A 22,603-nucleotide genomic window follows, 5' to 3' on the forward strand; every position below is an offset into this window, starting at 1 on the left:
CGTTGTCAATCAGATTGTGAGCTGTCAGGAGGTTCCCATTCTTAATTGCTCGGAGAACTGCTACGCCCTCCTTCTGGGCACCGTGGTTGAGGAGCATCGCAACTAAGGAGGAGTCTCCATTCGATGCTGCCGTGGTGAGGGCCTTAGAAAGTTCAATGGCTGTGAACTTATAAGACCCCTTTGCAAAGAGAAGATCAGCCACATCAGCGTGCTGACAGAGGATTGCCCAGTAGAGATTCTTCGGTCCCGTTGGTGCTCCTTGTTCAAGAAGTAAAGAAACCACATCAATCCGTCCAGTCTTTGCAGCCGCCGAAACAGCATCATAGCCTACTTCTTGAATGCTGATACCATGNTCCAGAAGCGAGGACATGACTTTCATATTCCCCTTCTCCGCCGCATAAACAAATGCCGCTCTTGCCGCGGTTTCAGTTGCGAGGGGAAGCTTGTCTAATCCAATGAGACCACGCGTGAGAGCAATCCAAATTGGGTTCCTCGGGTACAGTCTCGCAGCTTCCTTAACAGATTCTGGTAAATGGTTCATATCCATGACAACCTCACACCAGGCCTTGAATTCTGGGGCAACATCTTGATTTTTGATAAGGAATGATTGGACTTCCGACTCTAGCGGAGGCGCGTGCTTGTATAGCCCACTGTTTGATACATGATCCGGCCAGTGCTCGATTGTGTATTCCCTCAACAAACGATGTTCGACCTCCTCGTTTGAGGCAAAATACTGCAGCTCGTTTCCATCAGGTATCTTATCTGGATCGGAGAATAGATTAACCAGGTAGGAGATAGACGCCGATGCAAGGGCAGCGTTCGTTTCATCCGGGCGGAAATCATTGACTTCGCGTTTAGAGAGGCCCTCTAAAAACTCTCGAACGGACAAATGAGCGAACCGGAAGCTAGTCGCTCCGTCATTGATAACGAGGTTTGCGCAAACGTCAAGGATTTCTGATGGTGTGTATACTGTCCCAGGGTTTCTGCAGCTGATGGATGCAAGCACGGCAAAGTTGTCAAGACTTATGGATGATTTGGCTGATAATAACCATTGAAAAGTCAATCTGGCTAGCTTTGCAGCATGTTCGCCTGATTCTTGGATATATTGGAATATTTCCCAGTAGGATCCCTCTAGAGTCTCTGGGAGGTGACCCAGACGGGCTTCGATATCGGCAGCGACCTTTAGCGTACGCAACGACTGGATCTGCAAATCGACCCATCGGAACCTGATAGAAGGATTTGGATTAGCAACTACCCCTACAGCAAACATCAAAGAGTCAGGTCTCACATTCCGTGCGCTCCGCTGATTAGTGTGGTTGCAATCTTATCTCGGAGTGAACTGGGTAATTTGCCGTGAAGAAGCTTAACAGCATCAAGTCTCTGATTACTAGAAGTGGTCAGCTATTATCATCCTAGCGGTGTTGTGCTCGGCTAAAGGAGATCGTACGAAGAAAATGAATGTTGATAACATACACAAAGGCGTTGATGTCTTTCCAGTTATCGGTAGCGCTTATATAGAGGTTTGGAGAATCTTTGAGATGCATGACGATGTCGATGTTGTCCCGGCTCGATATAAAGACCTTTACGAGGCTCTCTGAGTTTTGGGCAATTTTATTCAGCGCGTCTAGAAGCTCCAAACGGTCCATTGGGTTGACTTCGTCGAGGGCGTCCAACACGAAAGTAACAGATGGGTAGATGTTTATAAGCTCGATCAAAACTTGGGTACTTTCATCACTAGTCCAAGCTTGATCTTCGAACCCTTCAAATCCGTCGATCGCTAATTCATATTTGACACGAACTGGCTCAAGAATAGGAGACTTGGGGGAAGTGGAAGCTAATTGCCTCACCAAGCAATTGAGAATCTTGTCGCATTTGGCCCGTTCGGGTTCCGCAGGATTGCGCATGCAATAGAAGTGGGCCACATGTGCTGAGCTCTTGATGTCATCTATCACCAATGAAGCGAGTTTCGTTTTACCGGAACCCGGAATCCCGTGGACCCACAGGACAGATGATGAGCTCTCAGCGCGCCAATCTCGGTAGGCGGGTTTCTCGAGGAGCCATTTCCCGGATCCCTTTAATCGATCCCGGGCAATAGCCTTATGATGGACAGGATATGGAATGGTAGAGATTGCTTTCAAGATCTTGATCCGCATTTCCATTTGGAGATTGTCATGAAGATCAGATAGGTGCATATCCATCCTGCTAATGGGGGTTTGGAGCTCCTTGAGAAGCTGCGATAGCTTTGCGTCTCGCTGGTCGTGTTCCTCCTCCAACTGTTGATGCTGCGTGAGGAGGGCTTCGACATTCTCTGCGACTTGCTGCATCTTCTCTGCTTCTGCAACCGTGGCAAGTCTTTCCACTTCAGCTTGTTTCTCAGAGACCATTGAAGACCAGGATTCGACGTCTTTGGTGTTAGTAACAATGCTTTTCGCAATCCGTACGGCTGTATTGTAGCCGTAGTAACGGAGTGCTTTGGCTAATATGGTTAGTATAGCGGCATACAGCTCCACAAGAGCTTTTCGGAAGCGCTCCGTGACATCTAATGAACTGCTACTTGATATGAGCAGAGAAGGTCTCACACGAGGAACGTGGATATATGATGCATTACCTTTGCAGATAGAGGCGTTCCATAATGGCACACCGCGCAAGCAGATTTGATATTAATTCAATGGATTGTAGCATAGTGCCATATATTTGGACATCGTTCACCGTCACCTGAAGGAAGAAACGAATGGCCGCCCAAGGCAAGGCTGCATGACCTGGGTCATATTGCATCAACGTATCGCCAACTGCCTGGAGGCATTTATTAGGAAAAATAAACAGAATAACTGCCCTCGGAGTCTTACAATGAATTTTCGGACCCAGATAGCAACCTTTTCAATGATATCTCGCAGGATAATGTTCCTGTCGCCTCGTATGATCTTCCATCGCTTTTTGAGACACTCCGCTTTCTTCTCATTAGAGGCGGCGAGAACATCTTTGAGCAGTTGTTGATATTCTTGCTTTCTAGCCGATGCAACATCAAACCTCTCGCGGTCCTCTTCGCTCAACAGCATAAGAGCTTCCTCCCATACATCTTTCTTCGCTAGTTCCTCGGCCGCGGTACTCGTAGGACTCAAAGGCGGAGACATAGTGACAGTTTACAACAACACAAAGACGGTGGCTGTGATTCTTCTCATTATTGCCGACTATTTGCACGCAACAAAGTGTCGTGTGGAGAATGAGACCCGCGGAGTTGGCTGGTCTTGGCAAGGGAAAATAAAATAATTGTCACTGACGTTCATTCCTTGTTATTTGCGGACAGAACACCCTTAATCCGATCCTGCATCTCCACAGTCACCCCAACCCCTACCAAATATGTTAAAGTGGGTTCCAGTTAGCGTGTATTGCTTCTTGTCGGGTGGAACCTCTAACACTCTTCTATATAATTGTCGCTTCCCCACCCTCTTAGATATATATGCTTAATAAAAATAATCATTAAACTATACCTATTTTAACAGGTTATGAGCCCGGAGACGCTTCTATCGCGTAGCGACCTATATACTACGTCTTAAGATACACCTTAGATATACGCACTTTAGATATTTTAGATATGCGCACTCTAGATACTTTACACTCTAGATACTTTAGATATACGTACTTTAGACTTTTTAGACATGCGCACTTTAGATACTTTATACTTTAGACACTTCGGATATATATACTCTAGATATTTTAAATATACGCACTCTAGATACTTTATACTCTAGATATTTTAGATATATGCACTCTAAACACCTTAGATATACACTGTTACGGCTTGTATAAATGCCTCTGAACTGAAGCTTATAGAATGCTATATTACGAAGATACTAAGCTAAGGAGCAGAGAAGGTTGAGGAAAGGACACGTCTATATATAGGCGCCAAGTCTCCAAGCGAGCCCCTAACTAGGGTCTGTAACGGTACCGTGACATCACCCCCTTCTTTAAGAAAGCCTGCCCTTAGGCTTTATATAAGCCCCTTATTAGAAAAAAAAGAGAAAAAAAAAAAATTTGGTATCTAGGCGCTTGATTGCAATACTGGTTAACCTAGGACTTGCAGCAGTCCTGCAGCTCCTGCTGCTATAGAGGTATATCACTATACCTGGTTAATATGGGGCAGGCAGCCGTTTTGCAGCTCCTGCTGCTGCGAGAGGTATATCACTAGGAGCCCTCCGTTGGTCGTCGTTCCTCCTTTAAAACTTTAATACCTCCTAGCTCTACTATCCCCCCTTTTATTATAGCGCGCCCTAAGCCATAAAAAAAGGCCCCCCTAATCCCCCTCTTATAAAAAGGTAGGTAAAAAAGTTTTAATAAGGGTGGGAGGGTTAGGGAGTTATAACTCGCATACATATCGGCACGAGCTCTTATCCGTTTGGTAGTAGTATAATACCAGCAATAGGTTATTTAGGTGGTAGTATAATGCTAGTAATAGGGTCGTATTCTAGGGAGCAAAGCTCTACCTAGTTATATTTAGGTCGTAGGCGTATTAGCGCGATGGGTTATTAGGGTATAGTTCCGCAAGCATATTAGTATGGTGTCTTATTAGTAGTAGTTCGCAGGCGTATTGGCGCGGTAACTTATTAAGATTATAGCAGTACGGTGCTAGTAATAGGCCGTATTTTAGGGAGCAAAGCTCTACCTTATATATAGGTGTTACCGTAGGCGGAGTAGCAAAAGTCGGTTGGCTGTAGGTAGAGCAGTAAGGGTTAGCTAGCTGCTAATAAAGTAGTAAGGGTTAGTCGGCTGTAGGTAGAGCAGTAAAGGTCTATTATAATAGCAGGCATATTGGCGCTATTATTTAGTTGGGTTTACATTTAAATTACGTTTAGGTAGTATTTAAATCGTATTCAGGTCGCAGGCGGATTATAGGCGTAACAGCACAATCAGTCTGTTGGTTAGACTATAGGCGTAGTAATATAGTTGTTATTAGGTCGTGATAGTAGGCATATTGGCGCTATTGTTATCTAGTTGGTTAGCTATAGGTAGAGCAGCAAGGTATTGTTTGGTTAGATAATAGTACGGTACCAGCGTTAGGTAGTGATAATAGGTCGAATATTCGGAGCTTAATTTATTAGTTGGCCAGTGGATTGCAGGTATATTGGCACGATTAGTCGGTTAGGTATGCATTTAAATCACGTTCAGGTTGCATTCGAATCGCATTCAGATCATAGGCGTATTAACATAATCGTTTAATTAGTTGGCTGTAGGTAAAGCAGTAAGGTATCAGTTCTTATAGCAGTACAGTGCTAGCGTTAGGTGGTAATAGTAGGTCAAGTATAGAGCTCGTCTATCAATAGGTTGTAGTTCCATAGGCGTATCAACGCGAAGCTTATCAATTCAGGTAGCAGTACGGTGCTAGCGGCGGGGTCATATTCCAAGGGGCAAAGCTCTCCCTTATATATAGTTATTACTACAGGTAGGGCAGTAGAAGTTGGTTATAGACTACAGGTAGAGTAGTAATAGTCTATTATAGTGCTGCAAGCAAGGCAGTAGAAGATAGTTTGCCGTAGGCGAAGCAGCGGAGGTTAAATTAGTATTAGCTATAGGTAGAGCAGCTAGAGTTAATTATAGTACTGCAAGCAAGGTAGTAAGGTATTAGTTAGCTACAGGCGAAGTAGTAAAGGTTAAGTAGTAGTACGGTACTAGCATTAGATAGTAATAGTAGGTCAAATATAGAGCTCGTCTATCGGTTAGTCGGGTAGACTATAGGCATATTAGCACAATTATTTAGTTAGGTTTATATTTAAATTATATTTAGGTAGCATTTAAATCGTATTCGGATTATAGGCGTAATAGCACAATTATTATTTGTTTAGGTAGTAGTACAGTACTAGCGATAGGGTTTAGCTTATAGGCGTATCAGCATAAGAGCTTGTTAATTAGGTAGCAGTACAGTGTAAGCGTTGGATTGTAATAGTAGGTTGAGTATTTAGAGCTCGTCTATTAGTTAGTCGGTGGATCGTAAGCACATTGGCATAATTATTCGGTTAGTAGATTATAGGCGTAACGGCACAATCGGTTTGTTAGTAGATTATAAGCATATTAGCACAATTAGTTAGTCAATAAATCGTAGGGATATTGGCACGATTATCGTCTGGTTGTGATAGCAGGCGTATTAGCGCTATTATTTAGTTATACTATAGGCATAGCAGTACAGTCGTTATTAGGTTAAGATAGTAGGCATATTAGCGCTATTATTAGTCAATTAATTACAGGTATAACGGCACAATTAGTTAATCGGTTTATATTTAAATTGTGTTTAAATTATATTTAGATTATAGGTATAACGGCGTAATTATTATCCAGTTCGTCCAAATTAATTTTGTTGTTAAAGCTTACACAGCTTAGTATTAACCTCATTATTAGAGTGTATAAATGCTTAAGGTAAAGCTTATATAACTTAATATTAACCATAGTTATTTCTTAGTATGCGTAGCTTAGTGTTAGTTAAAAAGGATCACCGTAGGTGGAGAAGAAGACGATTAAATCAGTTAGGGAGGTAGTTAATTATTAATAAACTCATACGGTCGTTATTAAAGTCGTAGTTTAAGACGTTGTTAATATTTAAAGGTATTAAAGAAAGGATACGCTTTAATATTTAAGAGTAGTCAACAAATAGCAAAATATGCTTTTGTAATGGCGAGCTATCTTATTTATAAAGGTCGTATAAATAGCTATTAAGAGGAAAGCGTTAATAGTTTGTATAAGGTTATAGAGATAAATAGGCTTATCTATAGAGCTGTTGGAAAGTACTATAAATTGGAATAATTCTCCTAATCTGTTCTCCTAATTAAGAGTGCTATAAATTACTTAAATTCTCCCCTAGGTTCCTAGTACCCCTATATATAGAATATAGATATATTTAGCTGTAAAATCAAAGGACTACCTAGGTCAATAGTAAGGTTCGGGTCGATTGCGTACGGTAGTTATTAATAAGAACTTAATGGGTGTCTATAAGGGCGTTTATAGACAAGTTAGAGAGTTATATTACAGGTATATCAGCGCAATAGGTTATTAGGTTTGCTTTTAAATTATATTTAGGCCGCATTTAAATTACATTCGGATTACCTTCAGATCATAGGCGTATTAGCGCAATTGTTAGTTAATTAGACTATAGGTATATCGGTATAGTTAGTAATTAGGTTTAGGGGTTTAAAGTAGTAGTATAGTGCTAGTAAGTCCTTCTTAGTTAATTTCGTCTCTCCTTATACAGCTTAGTATTAATTAGGGTGGTTATTACAGCGTAGTCTGTATATCTATTAATATTATTTATCGCAGCGTTACGGCTAAGTCTTAATTAATTTTGTTCTCGCAGCCTTAGGGTAAATCTTAACCAAGGTTGTCTCTAAAGCTTATATAACTCCGTATCAGTTAAAAAGGTTAGGGGGAAGAATAAGATATTCTTACCTTTCTAGGCAGTTATTCTTATCCATAAAAGACCTTCTAGCTACTTAAATACCGGCTCCTAGTATTAATGATAGCGACTTAACGCGTTAACGACGCGCAGCTAGGGGTATTCAACGCGTGTCCTCTCAGAACACGCGGAACAGGGGTAGGAGATTATCCAGGCCTTCCCAGGCAAGGTAAAGAGGGAGCTTTAAAATGAATAAAGTCCCCCCTAGGTAGGTAAGCTTAGTATAATATTACGGCTCGTATAAATACCTCTAAACTAAAGCTTATAGAATGCTATATTATAAAGATACTAAGCTAAGGAGCAGAGAAGGTTAAAGAAAGGACACGTCTATATATAGGCGCCAAGTCTCCAAGCGAGCCCCTAACTAGGGTCTGTAACGGTACCGTAACATACATACTCCAGATATTTTAGATATTTAGATATACGCACTCTAACTTAGATATATATACTCTAGAAATTTTAGATATCCTATTAATTAAAATTAGCTTTTCTTACTATATCTTAGTTGCCTATTACTATTTATTAACCTTAAATTAGGTTTTCTATTAATATCTTAGTTATTTATCACTATTACTATTCCTAGTACCATTGTTATTATTATTATTATTATTATTAGTCGTTAAATCCTTAGTACTATACTAAATACTAAAAAGGTAATAGTATATAAGCTAAAGAACATTGTTTCCTACCTTTTTACTAAAATACTTACTTCTCTCTTATAAGTTATTATAGCGATTAAATACTTTAAGTCTAATATTAATCTCTCTAATATTTAGATACTTAAAAGCCCTATAGACTATAAGAAGTAGAAGAAAGGTACTAGGTAGTGGCTAATTAAGAATAACTTTAATTTGGACGCTTTAGTTAACTTAAAAGCTAGACTAGCTATAAACTAACCTTAGGTTAAGAGAGACGCTTATAATAAACTTATTAAAACTTATTAGGCGGATCTTAAAGCTTAAAAGAGAAAGCAACTTAAGGGAGTAAACTGTATCTTTATAACTTATAGCACTTATAAATAGAATCTTATTAAAGACTATATCGAAATTAAGGATGTAATAGAAATTTTATACGTGGAATTTAAGCTAAAAGAAGACGCGATATACGCTAAAATATACGCCAAATGGTAAAACCTTACTCTTGTAAATTATAAGAACGTTAAAGAATACGTTATTAAATTTAAGGAGATATACTTAGACCTTAAGACCTAAAACTATATTATAGACTGAATAGACCTACTCTCTAAGTTTATTAATGGTCTTAGTCCTACTTTTAATAGCTAGTAAGAATTATTTTACCTTATATACTCCCTTACTAACGAGACCCTTACTCTCTTAAAAGTTTAGGGTTTTACCTATATATAAGAGTAACTTATACTCTAAAGTTAACTAGTAGCTTTCTAAGCATACATAAATTAAGCCTCTTACCGCTAGCAGTATTACGATTAGTAAGGCTAATAATAATATAATAGACTATATTATAGGCTATGCAAACGCGTTAGCTACTAGGAAGATAGATACTAGATTCTTTAACCCTACTTAAAGGAGATCTAGCGAAAGGAAAACTTTAAGAAAGCCGCAAAGATAAATACGCGCTCTACTTATAGAAGGGACTTTAGAAAATAATAAAGAGCCTATTAGAGCAACTCTTTATTAGGATCTGTATTATTACCTATAGCACTATTAACAATAATAATAAATGGTAAGCCTTTTACTAAGTTAAGGCAATATATAGGAATAGCTATTTAATTAACTATAGTTTAGTAACGAATAAGGTAGCTATAAAAGCTTTAACTCTATAGTAAGCTAACTAGGCTATAATTATACCTTAATAATCGTGGCCGAAACTCCTATATTTTTAATTCTATTAGATGTTCTTTACTATAGATCTATCCACTCTTATATTATCTTTTATTTGTTCCCTTTAGACTCTTTATAGCTAGCATATTATTTTTCTTTTATAGTCTTTTACTGCTTATATAAATCGCCCTTTAACCTTTACTATTAGTATAAAAACTATTAGCCTACGTATATAACCTATAGAAGAACTTACGCTATTTTATATATAACTTACTTCGCCAACTATACCTTATTACCTATTAGTAGTGGGTTCCCTATATTATTTATATTCCTCCTTACTCCTACGCCTCTAAGCTTACTAAATAACTTTATTTTATAGCTAAACTAAATATTAACCTCTTCTCTGTAATTATTATTAATACTAGGTATACTTAGTATATATTTTAGTTAAGAGAGCTATTTATTACCTATTAAGATCTTTAAGCTAATAAGAAGATTATTATCTCTGGAATTGGAGAAACGTGTTTCCAGTTAATAGGAAAGGGAGATATATACCTAAGACTTATAGTTCTAGGAGTTAAGAGAGAGCTTATTTTTATTAATGTCCTTTATATCCCTAATTTATAAGCCAACCTAGTATCTAATTTACAGCTTATTAATAATTAAGTTTATCTTTATCTATCTAACCTTAGATGCGATTTTCTCTATAACTTAGAGCTTATAGCTTACGCATTTTATAAGTCCGGCCTCTTCTTTCTTTATACTTAGGCCGACTATTAAGAAGGGCTTATAGCCTTTATAGTTAGCTATTAAACCAGCTATATATTATATAGCAGCTTACAAAACCTAGCTAAGAGGTTATAGCATAAAAGGCTTGGTTATATTAGCCCCTAGAACTTATAAAAGCTCTAAAGAATATTAAAAGGGATAGACCTTATTTATTTACTAAACCTTTATAACTGCACCTGTAAAGCCTACCTACGTAGTAGAATACACAATATTATATATTGGGATTCTCTTATTAATTATAATACTAAGCCTTATAAAGTTATATTCTCTAATATTAAAGGACCTATAAAAGTAGCTGGCTATAATAGATTAAGATATTTTATTACTTTCTAAAATAGAGTTAATAAAATAAGTAAAGTCTACTTAATAAAGTATAAGGCTGAAGTCCTGTTCTATTTTTAATAATATTAAATAAAGGTTAAACGACGAGGAAGTCTTATCTTATGGCTATATAGTAATGGCGGAGGAGAATATCTTAAATATGCTTTTTAGCTAGAACTTATAAATAAGGGAATTTAGTTTTTATACTTAACCCTAAAGAGTTAATAATAAAATAAAGCCTTAAAATGACTTAATTATATAATATATAATTAAGCCTTTACCTTTATAAATAATTGCTTACTTTTTAAGAACTTCTGGCTAAAAGCAGTTAAGTACGCTAACTTTATATAAAATATCCTCCCTATTAAATTGTTAAAAATATAGACCCCCTATAAAATAGAGCAAGGCGAAGTCTTTAATTACTCCTAAATTCGCACCTTTAGGTGCAATATCTAGTATAGGGCCGGCAGTTAGAAGAAGTTTAGCTCTTATATAGATAAGAAGGCAAGATTAGGGAACCTTATTAGCTTTAAGGGTAAATATATTATTTAAATTTAAGATAAAGAAACAGGACGGCTTATATATGCCTTAGCTATCTACTTCTAAAAGACTATTTTAACAGTTCCTAGTAGTAATAAGTATTAAATTTAAGAATAATATATTAAATATAACTCTAATACTCTAGATATTAACGCTTAGTTTAAGGGAGAAGAAGCTCTACTTAATTACGCTACCCAACGCAAATAGCATTAAGAAGAAAAACAGCTCCTTAAGAAAGCTTAAAAATTAAAACGCCTTACTACTAATAAGATACCCCTACGGAAGTTAAAACGTCTAGCAGCTACTAATAGGCCTTAACTACCTCTTAAGTATTACAATTCTGTCGACATTAGAGAAAACCCACCTATTATAGTATTCTTAGTACTTATCCACTTCTTAACCCCTTCCTTTAAATACCTCTACGCTATACTTAGTAACTCCCCTATAGCTAAACCTTATAAGCTAAGGTTATAGAAATAATCTACCCTTAACGTTAATAATAATAAATAGTACTCTGCTAGTAAAGATAAAATTAGCTTTTATAAAGTAAATAATACCTAGATACTTATTAACCAACCTCTTAATTATAAAGTTTTTAATACCTAATAGGTTTTTAAGTACAAGCGGGATAGTAAAGGAAGGATTATATAATATAAGGTAAGGTAGGTAGTAAAGGGTTATAAATAATAAGCTAGGGTTAACTTTAATAAAACCTTTGCGTCTATTATAAAACCTATAAGCTATAAAGCGCTCTTTGCTATTACAGCTATATAAGACCTTAAGATTAAATAAATAGATATTAAGACTGCTTTCCTTTACAAAAGTATTAAGGAGGAGATCTACGTTAATTAACCTAAAGGTTTTAATAATAGAACTAGACGGGTTTGTTATCTAAATAAAGTACTTTACAGTCTTAAATAGTTGCCTTAAATTTGGTATTAAACGCTCTTAGAGTTCCTTATAGATACTAGTTTTAAACCCCTTAACTCTAACTCTTTAGTCTTCGCTAAAGGTTTTATATATATTACAGTCTACGTTAATAACCTCCTACTTATTAAACTAGATATTATTAATATTAAGATTATTAAAGCTTAACTTAGCGGATGCTTTAGTATAACCAATCTAGGCCCTATTGCTTATTACCTTAATATAAAAGTAACTTAAGATTAATAACTCCGTAAATTACGGCTTAGCTAATTCTCTTACCTTAAAGAGGCTATTTATAGCGCTGGTTTTTAAAACTATTCCTTTTACTTTATGCTAATAGGAACCTCTTATCTTTAACCGGTAGCAATAGATTATTAGGCTAACTCTACGTTTAAAACTTAATACTAATTACTAGTTGGCACCCTAATATATGCTATACTTAGTACTTAACCTAATATCGCCTTTGCCGTCTTCCTTATTAGTTGCTTTACTTTTAATCCTAATAAGTTTTATATATAAGCTATTTTTTAAATATTTTCCTACTTACGTGGTATACTTAACCTCTAACTTGTCCTCTAAGGAGAGATATAAACACTTTAGGGGTTTATAGACTTTAGCTAGGTAGATAACTTAGAAACTTAAAGATTAACGTTAGGATTTGTGTTTAATATTAGAAGCGGTATAATTAGCTAGTCCTTAAAGCACCAATTTATAGTAGTACTCTTAACCTATAAAGTAGAGTATATAGTATAGATAGTTGCAGTAAAAGAAGCTATTTAGTTATAATAACTCCTTTAAGAACTATCTCTAACTAACGAATCCCCTTACGCAACGATTATTTATACTAATAATTAAGGTGCTATTGCTCTTATAAAAGACCCTAAATTTTACGCTTAAACTAAGTATATTACTCTCTAATATTACTTTATTTAGGAGAAGATTATAGACGGAGATATTAAGCTAGAATATATATAAACAAGTTAATAAATAGCTAATAGTTTTACTAAGGCGCTGCTAAAAGATACATTCTATATATTTAGAGATGCTTTAGGTTTAGAGAGATATTAACGTCTCTTATGACCTTTATATTGTTACCTATATTTAGCTTAAGGGGGGCTGTTGAAGTAGGTTCCAGTTAGCGTGTATTGCTTCTTGTTGGGTGGAACCTCTGACACTCTTCTATATAATTGTTGCTTCCCTACCCTCTTAGATATGTATGCTCAATAAAAATAATTATTAAACTATACCTATTTTAACAAAATACTCCTCTATCGACCCATATTTCTTAATTATATGCTGATGCACCTATGGAACCAAGTCTGTTGGACACCCAGCAAAGTGCTCTGTTAAGCCGATTGATTGAATTTCCTTTAACCTTTCTTCCTTCTCAGGCAAGAGTTCCGGCTCCGACAAGAGGTAGTCTTTCTCTACCGCCTCGATTGAAGCACCCAGCAAGAACAGCACAAGCATGACTGTCAAGCCCGTACGGTCTTTGCCTTGTGTGCAATGAATCATGATTGGCCAGTTGGAAGGTTCTACAAGGACAGTAAATACTTGACAGACCTCATACCCGCAGACATCGAGCGAGTCAATAGCTAGTCCTACTAGCCCTTCCTCCCGCATTAGTGGGCTTAGTACTTTGATGGCTTCAAGACGGTATCCAAGTACCATTAGCCCAACAAGCTTGCCAAATTCAGTCCAAGAGAGCTTGCTGATAAGCATCCGTGAGAATGCGCTCCCGTTGAAGTTGATTTCGTGATAGGTGATACCGGGTATCTTCAAGGGCTCTGCTACTTCATCATTTGTTTGAGGAACTGCCGCTGAGCTCTGGATTTTCACGTCCCGTTTTCGCGCTTGCTCGATGTGCTCGGTCCTGGATAGTTGTGAGAAAAACCTGCAACAGCCACGGCCAAGCTTACTTTGTGCGCAAATCAATAATAGTTCTGATGCCGTATTCATTTACAAGCCTTGTCCGGTCTTCAGGGGAAGCTTCGTCTGCCACTTATTAGTAAACGAGAAGTAAGAGAGTGTGGCATAATTACCTGGCCGAGCGCCACGGTAGAATTTTCCCGTTTTCAATAGGCTGTCCCGTAGAATTAGCAGTCTGATGAGATGATGCTGAAGTTCAAAGCTAACGTAGAATCCATTGTGGTGTTTATCATGTATCCAACATCCCGAAAGTTGAGGATTGTTTTTAGGGGCGACTTCGAGCTCTCCATTCCGAATGTTTAGACCTCGGAAGCAATACAAGAGATTTGCTGAAGATAGATAACAGCCAAAGTTGCACTTCGGATCCTATCGTGCTAACAGCTGTTAAGGTGAGCCTTTTCCGGATTCCGGGAAAGGATAACGCTCGACCAACTTGGTGGCCATAGCTAGAAGTACCTTGCGTCGATCTTATTACTCCAGCTTCAGTAACTGACGCAGTGATATCAGACAGGGCGAGGATGATGCTTGCCCTACGACATGGAAATCTTGGGACCGTGTGGGGTTGCGCTCGTTAAAGCAGCAGTTTTATTGATGATGCTTTAGTAGTAAAAACCACTACACTAGGGTGAAGCTCAATACCAGGTGCATGAGATCCGCGTGGTGATGTCATGACAGTCTTTACTTGAATCTTTCACTACCACAAGATATGTATTACTCACTCCGCCATAAATGCAATTTACTCTACTCTCTAAGGAGGATCGAAGGATCCCAATTCCTCAAATCAGGAGTCCTCTACCCTACCTGAACAAGCTCAGCCTCAAGAGACTACGTCATATTCACTAAACCAGGAAACACAATGGCGACACAAACACAAACGGTGCCCGACGAAGCCACCCACAAACCGATACACGTCAGGACAAACCTTCAAGTGAGCGGCTCAATGGCGCCAAAGGGTATACCTTGTCCGGACCCCTCGGTTCACAATACAAAGAACACAGCCTTACAAGAGCAGGCATCCACCGCTGCGCTGTACGTCACCAACCTATCACGAGGAACGAATGTACGAGACAATTACCCATTGGACGCTGACAACAAGATATCTTCTGCAGGTAACGTTCTCCATCACTCCACGACGATCTTTAACTTTATTGACTTGACTATGCAGGAGCCGCTGCTAGCCTCAAATACGCCCGAGCCCAAGACCTTCCGAGCTTCCCCGTCGTTGGTATCGACACTCAAGCCTCAGCAGGCGCAGCTGCAACTCTAGCGAATGCAAACAAGAAATCCATCGAGCAGTGGAAGCCGGATAGCTCGGAAGCTGCAGGCAAAGCTGCTTTTCTCGCAAAGGACTACAAAACGGCACCGCTCTGGTCGCCCGAGGCAAGCACTGCCGGTTCCAAGGCAGCCCTGCTCGCGCACAGAGATGCAGGGAGATTGAACTTGTGGATACCGGAGGCAAGTGTAGACGGAAATTCTGCAGCCAATATCGCCATGCGAAAGAAGGGTCTCAGCCCAGAAGTGGACTATGGATATACTCAAGATGGCAAGAAGAGAGCTCTTATGGCTGCTACTGGAGCCGTGTCTGGCAGAAGACGGGCGGAGTCTAGCCCTATTCCTGTGGATTTGCCATCTTACCCGGATTCTGCCAATTCTGCTCAGAATGCACTTAGCGCAGCGACAATTGCGCATCGGCCCTTAGTAAATATCCAAAAGGACTCACCGCGTCTCGGGTCTGGTGCTGTAGAAGCAGCTCGGATACAGCATTCAAGAAGCATTCCAAGAGCGATGTATACCGAACATCCTCCTGTAGCCCTAGAAGTAGAGGAGCAAAACCGGCAGAACGCGCTTCGGGCTTCTGCCATATCAATGGCGAAACAAATGTATGAAGTCCAACAAAGGCACATCGGTGAAGCTGCAGGTAGGTCGTCAAGATCACAAGGCCAATCCGCTGCGACTACTGCGCATGCATCGGTGAAGCTGCAGGTAGGTCGTCAAGATCACAAGGCCAATCCGCTGCGACTACTGCGCATGCATCGGTGAAGCTGCAGGTAGGTCGTCAAGATCACAAGGCCAATCCGCTGCGACTACTGCGCATGGCCGACAACCCTCCACTACAGATTCGAGTATCAAGCAGCAGGCAATGCAGTACACAAACCTGCAAGAAGCCGCACAAAAGCTCGCTGCCGAACGTCTTGTCAAGATAGGGACGGACCAAGAAGCAGCGTTCCGCAGCTACTACGGTTATGAGAAGCAATCTCGATCACGGTTATCTATGCGTCGTGGGAGGAGACGAGCTGCTAGCGATCCTGAACTGGTCGACTTAGATGACAAGGAGCAGTCTAGGCGCATCCGCTCCCAGATGTCTCAGTTCAGCACGCAACTTGCCGAAATCGACGTGAAGAAGCGCCAGCAAGACCGCCGGAATCTCCTGGCCGCCGCAGAGCGAAAGGTACAGGTTCAAATGCATGGTATGGATGAGAAAGTGTTCAATGAAACTGGAAAAATGTCACCTGCTATGATAGAAGAATGGGATGCCAAGGCTAGGGCAAAGGCAGCTGCTGATAGTGAAGCACGGATGGCTAATCATGGCAAGGTACACGTCGGTGGTGGTAAGTTCCTTGATCAGTCAGAGATTGATGCTGTTGCGGCGGCAAGGATACAGCCAACCCTAAATGAGATTAACGACGCGGCCGAGAAGCAGAGAGCTAGGGACGAAGAAATAAGGTTGGATCAAGAGGAGCAGAAACACCAAGCGCAAATTGAAAAACAGCGGGCAGCTGAGCTAAAGGCCGAGGAGAAGCGTGTTAAAGGTATGTTTGCTATTCTTCCTAGCATAGGTGAGGATAATGAAGCTAATCATAGGTGTAAAGCTAAGGAAAAGGCCAGCTCACGAACAGAGAAGGAAGCCGAGCGCGCCAAACGTGCGGAAGAGAAGCGAATTCTGAAGGACAATCGCAAATCGAAAGATGCTCCTAAGCCCACCACGGTTGAGCCTCCAGTCGCCACCTCTCCTACTCTCCCGGTAGCAGACACAGGCCCCGACCTTAGCACCTCCGTCGCCGCGGCTGGTGCTACAACTGCCGCAGATAATGATGACGACGAGATTTACCGTGACCCCGAACCGGTAACACGAGCACCAGCTCTTACCGTCCAAGAGCCCGAAGCTAGGGAACAAATACCCTCGGAGCCCACCTCTCCCATCTCTCCTACGAAACCTGGTTCGAAGGGCTTCAAACACTTGTTCAACAAATTAAAACGGCGTTCCAAGCATTCAAACTCTGTTTCCGAACAATCTAATCCGGAGCCTGGTTTCATCGGCGGTGCAGCTCTCACAGGTGCCTCTTCAGGCTCTACCGGTGCGGGTCCAAACCCGAGCACCTCAAATCCGCCCCAGAAGACCAACATTGCTAGCACTGCGGTGAATTCAAACTCGAACCCGTACCACTCCCCAAGCGTCAGCTCGTTATCCAGTGAGGAAGACGATCGCGGCCGCGCCGTGCAGCGCCGCGCTATCGGAGTCAGTGCAGTAAGCAAGGAGTCTGACCTCGAGGAGGCGAGAGATACATTCGATGAGAGACTGGCGCCACCGCCGAGCTTTGGGTCTGATGCCGCGGAGGGGAGGCGGGGGAGCCCAGTTCGCGATTCTAGGTTCCTAGAGCAGCTATAAGGAATGCGGTATTGAGTGAGGTAGGCAAAGGAGGTTTGTATTCTAATATTTGAGCCTGCCGTTAGGCCCGATTGCTTTGTAACATATTTGCTAGTGTTTGATTGCTTGATGGGTCTGTATCTGGATTGGGAACAGGGAATAACAAGGATGGCAGGGAAGGCTTTTGCAATACTGTTTCTGCATTAGTTTATGAGTATATGAAAGCTTTGTAGTGTTCTCTTGTCTAAGTAGTGGGCTCCAGGTGTGTTATTACTCCTGAAGCTATTGATGGCAGATTTGAGTGCTGTCGCTGAGCTATCTGTCGACTTGAAAAAGTTCAGTGAGAAGGGGTCCATTTGGTCATTACCAAAACATGCTGATTTTTGACGAGCTCTTCAAGAGTTTCAGAAGGGATGTACAGAGAATATTATACAAATAAACATCTTAAGGTCCTGCTGCAATCTCTGTAAGCTTTGCTGAATGCCTGAAATGACTAGGCACTCAACGCATGGGCCTCGCCTTATTTTCATTGTCTAACGTCGGTGATGGCGATAGGGTTATGACGGTGGATCTACCGCCTTCCTGACGTAGATGGAACACCAAAATACTGCCGAATGCCTCAGAAGTAGCCGTTGGGTCGTGCACGATATGATGGCGTGCATGACCCAACGGCTACTTCTGAGGCATTTTGGTGTTCCATCTACGTCAGGAAGGCGGTAGATCCACCGTCATAACCCTATCACCGTTAAAGCACTCGTTGACGCTAAAATTGCAGTGCGTTGGGATAGCTCTTATCGATAACAGTAGGACGAAATACACCAGCGGAAGGGATGGCCCACCCTTAACACATTAGGAAGCGGTGACACGCCACCTCGGATTTATGATTGCTTGGCGTGATACATTAACCCTGGAGGAGTTCTCACTTGTGCTATTTGCTTGTACATCTCTACAACTTATTTTGGCTCTACGCTACCTTGGAAGCACGACGCGTCCTATTTGCCCGGGCTGTCGCAAAGATAGACCTGCCATTTCCTTCTAATGGCAGCACACGGGGCACGACTTTAGCACTATCGGCTCAACGCGCCGAATTGGGCTTCTATCTCTACAGCCACTCGACCTCTCTTCTATTCTCACAATGGATCCTGCCCTGGAACGGCGTATACAGGTTCTAATGGTTGGTCTTGACAAGTCTATGCGGTTGGTCAAGTCTGAACTATCGCATCTGATTGCCGGTGAAAGCGAAGGCGGACCGAAACCCCACAACCAGGTTCAATCGCCCTTGAATAATATTACTGCTGACAGCTCCGAAAATGCTACCAATTCAGATTCTTTGAACGGCTTCGATGGCTTGAAAACCCATACCCTCGACAAAGACGGCATCTCCACCCTGTACGAATACCATAAACCTCCGGGGTTCACATTGAAGCAATTCGACCAGTTTGTTCGCTCTTTGTCATACGAAGATGTTCGGGATCTATTTGATGCTATACCAAGGGAAGAAGAGGAGTCTGAAAGGGGAAATTTCTCGCTAGATCAGCTTGTTCAGAACAACGTATCAAGAAAAACTCTAGGGGATAAACTATGGGATGAATACGGTCCATCTTTTGGATTGGATAAGAGCGAATTCTTTGCAGTAGTCAACCTTGCGGCCCCACAGGACTTGGCTGAGCTAGTTATAGCAATGGAGAATGACCATCTCGACGAGCCTGTTCGGAAACGAGCAAAGATCTCTTCTAAATCTCCAGTACTGTTACAGACATCTCTTACTTCACGGTTACCGGTGTCAGAAGTTGCGAGAGAGGTGTCGGAAATAGCATTGCAGAATACGAACATCCCTTCTTCAGCCAAGGCGTCTTCTAGCCTACAACCACATTTTGGAACAGGTGTTGTGGGTATGGCCCAAAAGCGCCGGAGGAGCGTTAGCTTGGATGAAGAAACCCGAAAATTTAATCAGTTGGAAGATGCTATTAGCCCCTTACCAAAGAGCTCATCCACATCGGATGCTGCATTAAGACTCGACGCACGAGCCGGCGATGACTTACAAGGACAGCTATCACGGAAGAAGAGAAAGAGGGCTAAGAAGAAAAGCAACCAGCATGCTGACCCCCTAATACGAGTAATAAGCCACCCAATTCCCGTTGTCCGTATAATCGAAAGTGACCAAGAAGCAACCTCGAAGGCTATTCGAAGACGGAAGAAAAAAGAGCGTAGGCGGGAAAAGAGGCGTAGGCATGATAAGGAACAGGTGAAAACAGCATCCAGCATGGAAACACAAGGCAATGTCAAAGCCGCTGATGCTCTCAAAAGTGTACAATTCTTGGATGATCGACTAGCAGAGCAATCCATCTCTAGCAGCATCCTAACACAATCACATCCAACTCGGCATTTATCACCAGAATTAGGGGATGTTCTAACAGCCGGACAAATTCCTTCAACAATGGAGGTTCTGACAGTAGATTATCATGACTCTGCTTACGAGGAATCTACAAGTGGGGAAGATGGGAATGGGGGTTTACTGCAGGGTATCAATCAAACACAAACCCCGGAGAAAAGAGCGGCGTCAAATCGATACGCATTGAGAATGTCAACACCCCCTCTTCTCACGTTTGATCAAGAGACCGGCGAAATGCTCTGCATTCCGGAGAGCCCTTTTTGTCCAAGTGCGATGGAGGTTTCAGGTTCTGAAATGTCTGATGAAGAAGGCGGTGTTGAAATCAGTCACAAATCACAATCACCTTCGAAGGCGTTGATGAATCGCGTAAATAAGATGTTCGAACCAGATGGACCAGATTTTGAAGAACCGGACGTGAACGGATCTGAAGCCAGTGAACCAGAACATATGGAAGTAGATCCAGGCCAATCTGTCTGTGAGAAGCCCAGGCTTGATAACATTGGACCCGAGAAGACCAGCCCGCCCAAATATCACTCCATAGTGCGGCTAGTGGACGTTGTTAAGGCAGAGGAGCTCCAGGAAGCGGAATCAGATTCGGACAATAGCTTGATCGAAAATTTAGAAGCACCAGAGCCTGATGAAGCTGAGCAGGATGAAGTTAACCATGAAGACTTCGAGCCTGAGGACTTGAATTCTGGGTCGTCTGCACAGCCGAGCCTGCGTTTTGGTCCCATGATCAAGCCGAATTCCGAAGATCAGGATGTTCGCACGTACAATGACTTAGAAGATATGGTGCTTGATGACGATGCATCAATCTCTGCACTTGAGTCAAGCCCAGTTACATATGTAAATGACCAACTTAACCATAACTCTCCAACGGATAATCGTCAAATAAATGTGCATAATATCGATGTGCGCAGCGACAATCAGTATGTATCTGTACCTGATGACGAATTGATCAAATCCCCACCGACGAAGTTCTCAGAGTCTCGTTTAATTGGGCCTGACCAATTCGACAACCAGCCAGCATTAGATTTACAGGATAGTTCTAGCGCTACCTCACAAGGTCGCAAGAAAATCGAAATCCAGTATCCAGCAGCACCGTCTGAAGTCCATCCTGAAGCCGAAAAACTGACTCAAAATTCACCAAACCGAGAAACTGGCAGCCAGTCGCAGTACTTTCAAAGTCCAATAGTGTCACCAAATAAGTCGAAACGGCTTCCAGCAGGAACCTCATGCATTCCGTTCCCGCCCTTGTCTGCTGAGTCTTTTGGTCTGATCCAAGAGAAAGTCGCTCATGATCCCTTCAAATTGCTTGTTGCGGTAACTCTTCTTAACAAAACTAAGGGCACCGTTGCTATACCTATGTTTCACGCTGTCATACAGCGTTACCCCACCGCGACAGATCTGGTACACGCCAATATATCCGATTTAGCTGCAATGATTAAGAATCTCGGTCTGCAAAATAGTCGTGCGAACACTCTTGTCAATCTCGCCAAGGCGTGGATAGAAGAACCACCGGTTAAGGGAAAACGCTACAGGACGCTCAACTATCCAGTACCAGGAGCGGGCAGGGATATACGACCATCAGAGGTGCTTGATGATGATGACGAGCGGCAAGGAGCTTTTGAAATTGGACATCTCCCTGGCTGTGGATCTTACGCAATGGATAGCTGGAGGATCTTCTGCCGCGATAAGCTTCGTGGTCTGGCATCAGGGTATAATGGAGACGGCGCCAACGAGGCCTTTCAGCCGGAATGGACACGAGTGGTTCCCAAAGACAAGGAACTGAGAGCTTTCCTGCGTTGGAGCTGGCTACGTGAAGGATTTGCATGGGATCCACTGACTGGAGAAAAAGAGGTGGCTTCGGCTCAGTTGAGAGACCAAGCAGAACATGGCCACATGTCTTGGAATGATCCAGGACCTGACAACGTCAAACCTGGCTCTCCAATACATAAAGCCACACTCTCTCGAACCGATCACGTGGATAGTTCCCCGCAGATAGACGCTACGGTTGGCGCGTCTCTTGAGACTAAACGATCGTTGGAGGCGTCCGATCGTGGTTCCCTGGAATCAGATGGTGACAGCAGCCGCCGTGGCGTGATTGCGACAAAATCGCCAGTCGCTCCGATTGAACAGAATGATCTTGTCATTTTAAGCCACCCAGTAGAGGAAGAGGGTCCAATCACAAAATTATTGAAGTTATCGGAGAGAAGGATAACCCGCGCTAAAAAGGGAAATACCCCAGGAAAGCGGCGTAGCAAAAGGCTAAGTGGAACTGACAGGGCTGATAGCATTGAAGGCTAGTGCAAGGTGTCACTCGGCGGGCCATGCGATACGGGATCACTTCTACTTGAATTTTACCTCAATTTGCAAGCTTGAGCTCCATTGATGCTGGTTCTAGATGTCGCAGTCGGATGTTGTCTAGGTTATGAATTTTTCGGTGAGGTAGATGGGAGCACCCTTCGATTGGGATTTTGGCGTTCTCGCAAAGGATGCTGTAGAAACTACTAGTTACGATAATGCTTTTATATAGGGCTGAAAGCACCTATTCCCTCTTGGGGTCTTGACTAGCGATTCTAGAGGATTTATTGGGCAGCAGTTCTGATGTCTGGGGTTGAAATGTATTCTTGGTTGTCATAGATATCTCGGCAGAGAATCGGATTATTCTAGATAGGCGCAGGAAATGAAGCAAGCTGTATCCCAGTGTCTCTAGATTTGAGTTCGGGATGTGAGATTCCATTGGATGGGAAATTTCCTGACTGACTCTGCTGGCGCACGAATGTGGCCGGGCCGGCGAACCTGTACAAGGGAGTGTAAGAGAG

The 22,603-nt window shown here is 41.8% G+C and overlaps 5 protein-coding genes across 5 annotated transcripts; 3 read left to right on the forward strand and 2 right to left on the reverse strand.

The window, feature by feature from the left end:
- Positions 1 to 865: 865 nt before the first annotated feature.
- K441DRAFT_557014 (uncharacterized protein) lies at positions 866 to 3,131 on the reverse strand (the record flags this gene model as incomplete). Its single annotated transcript, XM_067643356.1, has 6 exons — positions 866 to 1,226; positions 1,289 to 1,401; positions 1,476 to 2,264; positions 2,316 to 2,574; positions 2,609 to 2,793; positions 2,847 to 3,131. Coding segments are annotated over 6 exons (1,992 nt in total), but the record flags the coding sequence as incomplete, so codon positions are not given.
- Positions 3,132 to 12,982: 9,851 nt separating this feature from the next.
- On the reverse strand, positions 12,983 to 14,325 carry K441DRAFT_658766 (uncharacterized protein). Its single transcript, XM_067648412.1, has 4 exons — positions 13,948 to 14,325; positions 13,854 to 13,894; positions 13,731 to 13,806; positions 12,983 to 13,684 (listed from the first exon to the last, which is right to left on the reverse strand). Exons 1-4 carry the CDS (start codon positions 13,956 to 13,958, stop codon positions 13,117 to 13,119), a joined length of 696 nt encoding a protein of 231 aa, XP_067504843.1. The 5' UTR covers positions 13,959 to 14,325; the 3' UTR covers positions 12,983 to 13,116.
- A 105-nt stretch (positions 14,326 to 14,430) lies between these two features.
- Positions 14,431 to 17,407, forward strand: K441DRAFT_609727 (uncharacterized protein; the record flags this gene model as incomplete). The annotated part of the gene is made up of 4 exons (XM_067645515.1): positions 14,431 to 14,849; positions 14,906 to 15,658; positions 15,789 to 16,550; positions 16,578 to 17,407. The coding sequence occupies exons 1-4, from the start codon at positions 14,597 to 14,599 to the stop codon at positions 17,405 to 17,407; spliced, it is 2,598 nt and encodes an 865-aa protein (XP_067504844.1). The 5' UTR covers positions 14,431 to 14,596.
- Positions 17,408 to 18,407: 1,000 nt separating this feature from the next.
- K441DRAFT_658769 (uncharacterized protein) lies at positions 18,408 to 19,716 on the forward strand. Its single transcript, XM_067648413.1, has 2 exons — positions 18,408 to 19,631; positions 19,694 to 19,716. The coding sequence occupies exons 1-2, from the start codon at positions 18,522 to 18,524 to the stop codon at positions 19,709 to 19,711; spliced, it is 1,128 nt and encodes a 375-aa protein (XP_067504845.1). The 5' UTR covers positions 18,408 to 18,521; the 3' UTR covers positions 19,712 to 19,716.
- K441DRAFT_658771 (uncharacterized protein) lies at positions 19,701 to 22,481 on the forward strand. Its single transcript, XM_067648414.1, has one exon. It carries the CDS (start codon positions 19,824 to 19,826, stop codon positions 22,083 to 22,085), a length of 2,262 nt encoding a protein of 753 aa, XP_067504846.1. The 5' UTR covers positions 19,701 to 19,823; the 3' UTR covers positions 22,086 to 22,481.
- Positions 22,482 to 22,603: the final 122 nt, after the last annotated feature.

The sequence above is a fragment of the Cenococcum geophilum genome (assembly GCF_001692895.1).
Source record: "Cenococcum geophilum 1.58 unplaced genomic scaffold K441scaffold_17, whole genome shotgun sequence".
NCBI lineage: Eukaryota > Fungi > Ascomycota > Dothideomycetes > Gloniales > Gloniaceae > Cenococcum > Cenococcum geophilum.

Coding starts and splice junctions, on each gene's coding strand:
- K441DRAFT_658766 (XM_067648412.1), bottom strand. Junction 13,807..13,853: donor CTACCGTGGCGCTCGGCCAG/GTAATTATGCCA, acceptor AATAAGTGGCAG/ACGAAGCTTCCCCTGAAGAC. Junction 13,685..13,730: donor ATTATTGATTTGCGCACAAA/GTAAGCTTGGCC, acceptor ACAACTATCCAG/GACCGAGCACATCGAGCAAG.
- K441DRAFT_658769 (XM_067648413.1), top strand. CDS start 18,522: ATGGATCCTGCCCTGGAACGGCGTATACAGGTTCTAATGGTTGGTCTT.
- K441DRAFT_658771 (XM_067648414.1), top strand. CDS start 19,824: ATGGAGGTTCTGACAGTAGATTATCATGACTCTGCTTACGAGGAATCT.